The sequence below is a fragment of the Cannabis sativa genome, chromosome 7 (assembly GCF_029168945.1).
Source record: "Cannabis sativa cultivar Pink pepper isolate KNU-18-1 chromosome 7, ASM2916894v1, whole genome shotgun sequence".
Lineage (NCBI taxonomy): Eukaryota > Viridiplantae > Streptophyta > Magnoliopsida > Rosales > Cannabaceae > Cannabis > Cannabis sativa.
Window position 1 is genome coordinate 53,986,679 of NC_083607.1, and position 10,720 is coordinate 53,997,398.

The 10,720-nt window shown below is 32.6% G+C and overlaps 2 protein-coding genes across 2 annotated transcripts; both read right to left on the reverse strand.

Annotated features, from left to right (window-relative positions):
• Positions 1-3,483: 3,483 nt before the first annotated feature.
• Positions 3,484-7,183, reverse strand: LOC115696708 (putative receptor-like protein kinase At3g47110). Its single transcript, XM_061118949.1, has 3 exons — positions 4,411-7,183; positions 3,812-4,263; positions 3,484-3,680 (listed from the first exon to the last, which is right to left on the reverse strand). Exons 1-2 carry the CDS (start codon positions 6,482-6,484, stop codon positions 3,815-3,817), a joined length of 2,523 nt encoding a protein of 840 aa, XP_060974932.1. The 5' UTR covers positions 6,485-7,183; the 3' UTR covers positions 3,484-3,680; positions 3,812-3,814.
• Positions 6,594-7,106, reverse strand: LOC133039883 (putative receptor-like protein kinase At3g47110). Its single transcript, XM_061118950.1, has one exon. The coding sequence runs from the start codon at positions 7,104-7,106 to the stop codon at positions 6,594-6,596; it is 513 nt and encodes a 170-aa protein (XP_060974933.1).
• Positions 7,184-10,720: the final 3,537 nt, after the last annotated feature.

Genomic DNA, 10,720 nt, shown 5'->3' on the forward strand with positions numbered 1-10,720 from the left:
TGAAGAAAAAATCATAGTAGAAAGTTGTTTTATAGTTTGGTTAATGTTGTTTTGATGTTGTTTTAACTGCTGCAGGACTTGATTTCTAGTGATGATGAACTTCAAAGTTGATGAAAATAGGGTGTTGTTCATTTCTATTCCTTTTAGGGATGTACATCGGTCGGTTTGATCGGTTTATGCTATGTTTTATTCAACCCAATATAAAAATCAGGTTACAAAAATTTAAGTGCAACCCACCCAACTAAAAAAAAAAAAGAAAATAGTAACCCGCCCAATGAAATTAGTCGGTTTGGTCGGGTTAACCCGTCCAAACCGACCACTAATATGTTTATTTATTTATTTTTTATTTTTACATTCAATAATTATATTTTAGTTAATTGTAATAATATGACAAATATATATAGATTGAATTTAAAGTTTAAATCAACCACCATAAAAAAATATATTAATTTAAACTTTATATTTTTTAAATAGTCATATAAATTATATGATATATAAATATATATAATAAAAATATATAAATATATATAAAAAAATCCTCTTAATCGGGTTGGTCGGGTTAATTCGAGTTGGTATTATTTTCAACCCGCCCAATATAAAGGTTGAACGGGTTATATTTTTGTGAGGTTTTTCAGTTTGCATTTTTCGTCGGGTTATCTCATTTTGATTTGGATGGGTTATTCGAGTTGGGCGGTTTATTAAAATTTATGTACATCCCTAATTCCTTTGGTAGAATGAAGTGAGTTGCATACATTTAAAGTGTACAAGAAAATATTCAAAAGTCTTCCAAGAAGGTTGAAGCTACTGTACATGGATTAATGATTTAGAAATTAATGTGTTTGGTTTTGGTTGTATGCGCTAAAGAGCAACATATTTTTAAGAAACGATGCTTTTATATTTTTGTAAACTTTTTTCTAATTAATTTCCCATGTATCTTGCATGGGATATTGAACATTATAATTTCGTTTTAATTTGTTTATATCTTTTAGTACAGTAAAAAATAACTATTATTATATTTTTAATTTCTACATCAAGTATTAGTATAAATATATTTTTATATTTTTTTAGAAAAAAGACAATAGTTGTTAATAAAAACAACTATTTAACAACGATATAAAAAATAAAAACAATTGATGAACAAATAATTATAGATTCTTCAATATTCAGCTTCTTCGAGTATTTGCTTTTAGTTTTTTTTCTTGTTGTTTTGCGGTTGATTTTATTTTTAAAGTGTCAGTACCAACCAAAATAACATCTTTTAAAACTAATCCCTTCCTTGGAGCAGATAAAAATTTAATTGTTGTTGTGTTGTTGTCAAGTTCCTACACAATTGAGTGTCATGAGTTATGTTCACTTCCAGCCACTATCATATTGTTACATACCATTGCTTGTGTAGCTATTATAAAGATTAATATTTAGTTGTTACTATGTAGTTGAATGTGATCACATACAATGGATATCGTGTGAAAATGATTTTTTTTTGTTAATAACTTTAAGTAAAATAGCAAACTTTTATCATCCTTGATTTAGAGTGATTGACAACCTTCCTTCAGTTGGTATTTCAGTTATATTTGAGTTGTTTCAGGGTTGTAGTCTAGTTCCTGCAACATTATATGCACTAATTCAGCATAAGTGCAATCTCTTGATATTAATACTCTTCTTGATTCGTAATATCATCCTAAAGACCATTGCTCTATACCGATACTTGCAGAGACTCCATATATATCCTGAAAATTTTATAGTTGTTATGAGTATCAGTATTTCTAAACAACTATTTTAATCTATAAAAGCAACGTAAAAATAATTTTTCTTGACAACAAATAACAAATAACTTTAAATGCAACAGTAGTTGTTCAATTGTAAATTAATTGGGCTAATTTCTTCTGATCAATAAATTTACTCTATGAATTATGCTTGATCTAGTTGACAAACACTAAATAACAACCTAATTATGAAGAAAAACACTAAAAATATTGGTACCTTGCATTTTTTTGCCAGATTCTTCCAAGTTATTTTTGGGTAAGCTTCGATTGCCCTCTGTTTGTGTTGTTATCAAATTATCTGCACAATATAATTCGAATTATTGCTTTTGGGTTCTAGTTTACCTTTTGATTTTGGATTTTTCAGGATTAGATTGTTTTGTTGTTGAGATCTACATTGCGGTGTTGGTATCACATAACTTGGACGATTATTTTTGGAGCTTAAATCGTGTCTTAGTTGAGAATGAAAATAGAGGAAATAAGCAACTGGGAATGAAGAAGGAGGAAAAAGGTTCAGTCGATACTTTTTTTTTTAAAAAAAAAGTTTGGATTTTTTTTTTTTGTTTAACTTCCCTTACGAAGCTAAACATATAAAATTTTGGCCTAAAGTGCCTATTATAGAAAAAAGCCCTTGATTATTCAAGACTGCCAAGAATAGTTTTTTTCATAAAATAATGTTAGTAAATTTTTTTGTTAAACAATCTACAAATTGAGTAGCATATTGTTTAGTTAGAAGCTCTCGATTCTGTATAATGTCTCGGATGAACTTAAACTCTGTATACTGATGAGATTATGTGAATAATACTAGAGATGCTTAATGTGTTAAACTCAAGATAATATAAAAAAATGACATCAAAATATTATAATGGAGATGTCTATCCTCCAAATCTATACATTGGGTTTTAAAGTATTAAAGCTGGTTATTGTGTTTGCTTATCCTTCACTTTTGCATTTTAATTTATGATTATTTAACTAAGTATATGTGGTGTTTTTAGACATAAGTCTAAAATAAATGCCATGTGGCACTCTCGGGTTGGACATACTTTAAATAACAGTTTTGTTAGTTGGTTTTGGGGGGAAATATTCTCTATGTACAGAAACTATATAAACTCTAATCCTGATGTAATTCAAGAGAGCTTAATTTTTGAGAAACACCATATCATATCAGAGAGAGAGAGTAGAGATTGAGTGGTTGGGAGAAATAGGAGCTTGACTCCTTTTGTAATCGATCTTCTTGTTGAAAGATCAAACACTTATACTCATCTTTGATTCATCAATAAAGAATTCATGCTGATTGTTTCCCAGGGATGTAGGCATAGATTGCATTGATCTATGTTCGAACCTCGTTAAAGAAAAGGTGCCATTATTCTGTTTTTAGTTTACCAACTTTGATTGATCATTGTTCATACTTGTTTGAATTTATCGCTGGTTCTTTTGATTGCATTTTCAGTTCTGGTTTGTGATTAATTGTTCTTTGTTGTGTGTTCTTGAATGAGGTGAATTGGAATTCACCACAGTATATACCAAGTATATTTGGTTTATAATTTATATATGTTCCTAGCTTCCATGTTTTCAATGAGTTTGATTACTTAATATGAAAATATTCATATTGTATACATAAATAATGTGCATCATAAAACACATGTAGAACAACTTAATTCAATACAACAAAATTACGAAATATATGCTTACACAAAGCAAATTTATATACAATTCCATATGCTTAACAAAAGAAAACCAACCGAATAAATAAACATTCATCTAAATATTAAAGTTCACATAAAAAATGGTCTGAGTACAAATGTTGAAGGGTACTCGTGAAAATGACAAGAGATTTTCACATTACTCTGACTTTGTTCAAGAAAATTTCAGTCTCCCACGCAAATCACGTCAGTGTGTCGATATAGTAAGTAGGCAAGTCTTTAAACAAGGACCAAAATAATAGAAAAATTCATTGTTAGATAATTCTTCTAATATATACGTTTCTCTTTTGCAATGCAATTGGAATAAAGTAAAAGCTAATGTAAGTAAATTACGTTCAATTCTATTACCTCTTAGTTAGTTGGTCTGGTCTGTTGTCTGTGTTCTTGATAAGCATTTTTAATATGTTGTAGCTCTTTGATCACATCTTCTACTTTCAATCTTTCACTTGGTGAATTTATTGAACATGCAAGTCCAACCTCCAAGACTAAAGTCAAGCACTTGAACAGATTTGGGCTCTCAAAACTAATATTAACTTCTCCTTCTGTGTAAATTTCATTAGTTCCTCTGTTGTTGTAGTTTTGTCTTGTCACTGTAGTTTCTACAGCTTCTCCACTTAGAAGAGTAGAGTCCACTACTTGATCAACTCTTTCTGGCAATGCCATCTTAACAAAGTTATGGAGATTCAGATCATCCTTGAATGATTCATCAGTTGGGCTCCTTCCTGTAAACATCTCCAACACTAAAATTCCATAACTGTACATGTCCCCTTGCTTTGATGGCTCACCGCCCATGGCATACTCTGCAACTCATAAAAGCAATAGATTAGAAGTTTCTATTTTTTTTTTAAACATGAAAGATAATGTATAGAGATTATATACTTGTGTATTTCCAACATTGGCAAATAAAACTAATCTCAATTCACTCATATGTAAAGTTCAGTTGTTACCTGGAGGGACATAACCAATGGTGCCTTTCATTCCAATTGTGCTGGTTTGAGTTTCAGACACTTGATTGGTGTTAAGGATCAGCTTAGCTAATCCAAAATCACTAACATGAGCCACCATCTCGTTGTCAAGGAGAACATTGCTTGGTTTCAAATCACAATGAATGATTGGATGGTCACAATGATCATGAAGATAACATATTGCAGAGGCTACATCACTAGCTATAGATAATCTCTGAATAAACTTCAAACCCCTTGATTGGTTTTCTCCATGTAACCATTTATCTAGGCTCCCGTTTCTCATATACTCAAACACTAATGCTTTGAAATCATCACCATTGAAATCAATGCTTGAGCAACATGTTAAAATCTTAACAAGATTTCGGTGTCGAATATTTCTCAACGCGTTGCATTCAGCAATGAAACTCTTGGAAGCTCCTTTTTGGTTTAGATTGAGAACCTTTACAGCAACTACATTTTCTTCTTGATCAAGTATGACTTTGAACACAGAGCCAAAGCTGCCTGTTCCGATCAACATGCTTTGAGAGAATCCATTGGTGGCCTGGTGTAAACTCTTGTATGAAACCTTTGAAAGAAAGCTGATTGATGAGAGTTCAGACTTTGATGATGATAATGATCTCCTAATTGATTTCCTCCTCCAAAACAGAAATGACAATGATGCAAATAGAAGAAGAAATGCAATCACACAAACAATTATGATTATCAACTTGAGACCTTTCATCTTTCCATGTTTGTTGGATTCAATGGCTTTTCGACATCGTTGAAGTTGTAGCATCGGTACCCCACCACAAAGTTTTCCATTTCCAACAAGTGATATTGCAGTAGTATTTTCAAACACCCCTTTTTCTGGTACCTCTCCCTCAAGCTCATTGAAAGAAAGATTCAAATAATTCAAGAATTGAAGTTTCTGTAAATCCTTAGGAATTTTTCCTGTGAGGTTGTTTCGTGACAGGTCCAGGTAAACCAGACCTCTAAGAGAAGGCAAAGTAGAAGGAAGAATTCCTTGAAAGAAGTTCCCTTGTAGGGAAAGTGATACGAGACTGCTACAATCTCCAATTGTGCCTGGAATTTCACTGGTCAAATGGTTCTTAGAAAGATCAAGTGTATTGATAGTCTTAAGCTTCCCCACTTCCATTGGTAGGCTCCCATTGAGTGAGTTTCTTGATAAGTCTAGTGTAAGAAGTGAAGGCAAGCCAAAAATTTCCTTTGGAATAGTTCCACTCAGACTATTTTGTGAAAGTCCAAGTTGCTGCAGATTTTGGCAGTCTACAATGGTAGGTGTTATGCTTCCATCTAAATTATTTTTTGTTAAATTAAGAAGGAAGAGTTGGGTGAGGTTTCCTAAGGATGAAGGTATCTTTCCTGATAATGCATTGTTATTCAATAGAAGAATTTGTAAGAACCTTAGGTTCCCCAAAGAGGTCGGAATGACACCTTCCAACAGATTAGATTCCATGGTTAAGACGATTAACTTTACCAGAGTTTTTAATGTTGGAGGAATAATTCCAGAAATTTGATTGCCTCCAAGATAAAGTTCGGTGATTTGAGTTGACAAATTAGCTAAAGATTTTGGTATAGGACCTCCAAAGTTGTTTGCTGCCAAGGACAACATTTCCATTTGACTACAATTTTTTAAAGATGTAATAAAATCCAAGCTATTGGGTAAGTACTGTCCTAGATAATTTTTCTCTAAATTGAGGTGCCTAAGACGTGGAAGATTGATGCCAAAACTAGATGGAACATTTCCTACAAAATGATTATTAGAAACTTCAAATATTTCAAGCTTAGAAGCATTTGAAAATGATTCTGGGATTGTCCCTGAAAACTCATTAGCACCACTATAAAATATTTTTAGGTTGGGAAGTTGAAGACCTATGTAGGGAGGAAGAGTACCTTCAAATTGGTTATCTGAAATTGAGACAATGGTCAAAGATGATATGTTGTAAAGTGAAGGAGGAATCATACCAGATAGGTCATTAGACCCTATTACAAAGGCTTTCAACTTTTTCAACTTGCCAAACTCTTCTGGAACAGTTCCTACTAGATTGTTTCCCATTACATAAAACACCTCAAGGGATGAAATATTGGTCAGTGAAGGTGGAATTTTTCCTGTGAGGTTGCTCTTCTCAAGATTAATCAATGAAAGCTTGGCAAGAGAGCCAAGCTCAGTGGGAATTAGCCCTGTAAGTCTGTTCTCTCCAAGATTTAACTCTCTTAAGTTCCAAGCAATAACTCAGGTTTAATGATGACAATTCACCTTGTAACTTATTCAAACTGAGAGCCAAATTTTGTAATCGAGATAAATGACAAACTTGGTATGGGATTTCACCGAAGAAGCTATTGTTCATTAGGTTAAAGGACCTCAAAAATGTGAGGTTTCTAATGTAAGGTGATATATTACCACTCAATTTGTAGTCTCGTAACTTCAAACCTGTTACTCTTTGATGTCTGTGACCACATGTTACTCCATTCCAGCTGCAGAAGTGAGTGGAATCATTCCAGGATCTCAGCACTCCATAAGGGTCATCAGAGACTGATTCTTTGAATTTTAGCAAAGCAATTCTATCAGTTTCGTTTCCTAAGGCATTGGTACTCATGGCATGGTATGACACCGTCAAATGCAGGAAAGAAAAAGTAAGCCAAAAAGCAGAACAAGTAATGAGGTTATTAAGTTTCATGGCTAATAGTAGTACTGGAATAGGATATGCTGAAGGTAAGAGTTAGATAACAAAATGGAGATTGGTTATTAAACCTTAATATCACTATATATATATCATTTACATTTATCTTTTCTAATAAGTCTTCATGAGCACATTTGATTGACTTGAGAATGTGGATGGAGCACAGGAAAGAATCGAAGTAATAAATTTAGTTAGTGGGTACAAAATGTCTTTGATAGAAACAGCTAACTAATAAAGACCCACCATGCAAAAGCCTCAAATTAATAGAGTAAAACATATAAATTAATGTAGACAAAATACTTGATTTGTAACTAACACATTATCTATCTCAACATTTCCATCTCACATCATATTAAAATTCTTCCACTTAATCATAACGAAGCCACTGATTTGTCAAGAATTTTTGGATCTTGGCAGTGAACATATATTTCTTGGTTAGATTATATGTAAACAAATAATACTAGCATATTATAGCCTAATTAATTATCACATTCACATGTTAACATGCTGGTTGGTTTTCCTTTCTTCTCTCTATTTAAAGTCAAGCAAGATGTGAACGCTGATCACCCTAAGTAAAATTTGAAGGTTGAATTGTGCCCCACCAAGTAACAAGTTCTAAGGATATCAGCGATGGAGATTGCTAGAAAAATGGATATGAACTCATCTTTGGAAGAAAGAAGAAGAAAATTGTAAATAAAAGCCTAGCTAACTAAGAATGTATACAAAAACATCTCTCTCTCTCTCTCTCTCTCTCTCTCTCTCTCTCTCTCTCTCTCTCTCTCTCTCATAAGATTTGAGCTCTTACTAAGACATTATAGCATTAGCATATTTCTCAATCATCCCAACAATGAACTAACAAATTACAAAAGTCAGTTGAAAAAAACTTACACATTAGAAAAGTTTACTAGAGAAATGAAACAAAAAAGACAAAAAAAAAAAATTAAAAAAAAAAAAATTCTAACCTTGACTTCAATGCAAAGTGCAAACATCACCATACGATAGCAGTAGGAGCTAAATTACGATGCAATCCGGTACAATAAAGATGATCACTACCACTAGTACTAAGATCACCACTAATAGTTACACTAATTTGGTGTGCAACCTTCACTAATATAGTGTAAATTCTTTACCTTTTAGTGCAATAACTAAATATAATTCATACTAAATATCACAATATCCTACTAAATAAATATATTTCACTTAATATCATATTTTATATTATTTATATTAATAATTTAAAGTAGCTAATTTGTGATATATTATATTTAGTTTGTACCAATATTCTCCAATTCACCTCTTCCGAATTAGTAGATGAAGAACACTAGGGAAGAGCGTGGTTTGATAAAAGATCTTAACCAAGCAGTTAACTTGTATTGCATTCAAATCAGACCAGACCGTATGTATAACACGCTTTAACCGCAATTAAATTAACAAAATATCACAATAATATAAATCTTTGGTGAATTATGGCATCCTGGCAATTACCATATTGTTTCATGAACTTCAATTGTTCGGCAGAATGCCTCAATGGAAGATTTCACCATTTCAACTTAACTGTCAAGGAAACTTTATCTGTATCATTGCAAGAGCCTATCTTTCTCACTGCCCTGATAGATAGATTCAAGTACGAAACTCCATTAGGCTACTTTAAACTAAACCAGAAGAAATTGAGATTGAGGCTTTCATGTGTTTACTTTTATTTGCAATTTGTATCCAAATTTACTTGCTCTTTTCATTTTTACACTTTAAAATAGTTTTTTTTTTTTTTTTTTTTTTTTTTGGAATTCTACATAGAAACTCATATTACAACTAGCGGAGCAGCCTAAATCGCAACCAAAAATCGTATAGCAACCCATATAGAAACTACCAGAGAAACCATTTAGAAACTCAAACCGTAAATTTGAAAAAAAAAATTAAAATATAGCATATGGGGTAATTTACTTTTACTTTAAACATCAGTCATATTCATATTAAAATAGCCGAGAAAAGCCCAATCCATGTCTTTCCAGCGCGAACTTTTCCAGAGGTGGGCTTGGCCTTGGGATTAGGGGTGTTCATTGAACCACATCTAATGTTTTTAGGCATATTGAGATCCAATCCAATTATATATTGGATGTTGGATTTTACAATCCGATCCGATTCGATTTAATTAATTTTAATCATCCAATCGATCCAACATCCATTGGATGTTGGATTGGATCGGTTCTATCCAATAGATGTATTACATATATACTTATTGGTTTAATTTAGATTTATCCAATAATTTAGGTCTAGTATTTTTTGGATCGGATCGGATCCATCCAATATTTTTAGGTGCAGTATGTATTGGATTGGACTGGATCCATCCAATTCAAAAAAAAAAGTAAACTTTTAATGCTAATTTTCATATATACATGTAGATTTTACCTATAACAATATAAAATCTAATTACACATCCAAACTAAATAAAAATACTAATTAGTTCGATTGGATGTTGGATGTATTGAATTTTTGGACACCTCATCCACCATCTAATCCGATCCAATTGGATATTTAAAAATAACATCCAATCCGATCCGATCACAATTGGATATCTAATGTTTGGCGGTCGGTTGTAATTGGATCGGTCGGTTCTCATTGGATTGCATCGATTTATGCACACCGTTACTTGGGACCATGATGAGAAAGTATGGACTGGTCGATGTTAGACCGAACTAAAGATAAAACTGGAACGAATTACCGAATATATTTTTCTGCCTATGTCGTTCTCTTTAAGATTTTTTACGGTTCTGCTCGAAGTGTGCACGACAGTTTATCAACTACGGTATCTCCAAGATAGAACAACCTCTGTATGTATAAGATTCATTCTGCACCGAACAATATCGCTCTGAAATATCCTAAAAATATTTGCTATGAGAAATCGTAAAGAGATTGAAGAGAATATTTTTTTTGTTGAAAAGTTGTATTCTGCAGTAGGTGGTAGGATGCGATTTAAATAGATGTTAAGCAGATTAAATAAGAACGAACGTTACTTCGATCGTCGGAGGATTGTGGTTCATAGGTCATTAGCAGTTAAAAATGGATCACGTTTACTGCTTCTATAAAACGTGTTAAAAAAAAATAAAGTGACATCACAACCCGCTGAGCACGGCACAGTCAGACGGCGGCTCGCATGATGGTCCGGTGTGTGAGTCCTCACCTATGAGCACAAAAATTGGGTGACCCTTAGGGCCTAAACCTAATTCTCAAGGTTACACCTTATATACACTTCCAAAGAAGTGTTTCCATCCTGTGGCACTTAAAGCAATATCACACTACACTTTTCATATTATTGTAAAATTGTAACTATGTTCCAACAATTTTGATAACGCTACTGACGCTGGAGTGGTTATTGGGAATCGAGTTTATGTGTCGTTCTTACATGGAAGATCAAGCTCGTTTACTTTACACTGCCAATTACTGTCTTCAACTTCGAGAAAAGGTAAGAAAAACATTCAACTAAGCTCATTTATAAATGGCAGGACATTAGTCCAATGTTTGATAAAAATTTGTTTGTTAGAGTCATTGTTGAGTGATTAGAAGATGAAGTGAACAGAGTAGGAAACTACATGTCTTGGCTCAAAGTCTGGTTC

What these genes read in the sequence shown, in the direction of transcription:
- LOC115696708 (XM_061118949.1), bottom strand. Translation starts at nt 6,484, where the DNA reads ATGGGAAACAATCTAGTAGGAACTGTTCCAGAAGAGTTTGGCAAGTTG. An exon ending in CATTGGTTATGTCCCTCCAG is followed by an intron (nt 4,264 to 4,410) that starts GTAACAACTGAA and finishes TATGAGTTGCAG; the next exon opens with AGTATGCCATGGGCGGTGAG.
- LOC133039883 (XM_061118950.1), bottom strand. Translation starts at nt 7,106, where the DNA reads ATGAAACTTAATAACCTCATTACTTGTTCTGCTTTTTGGCTTACTTTT.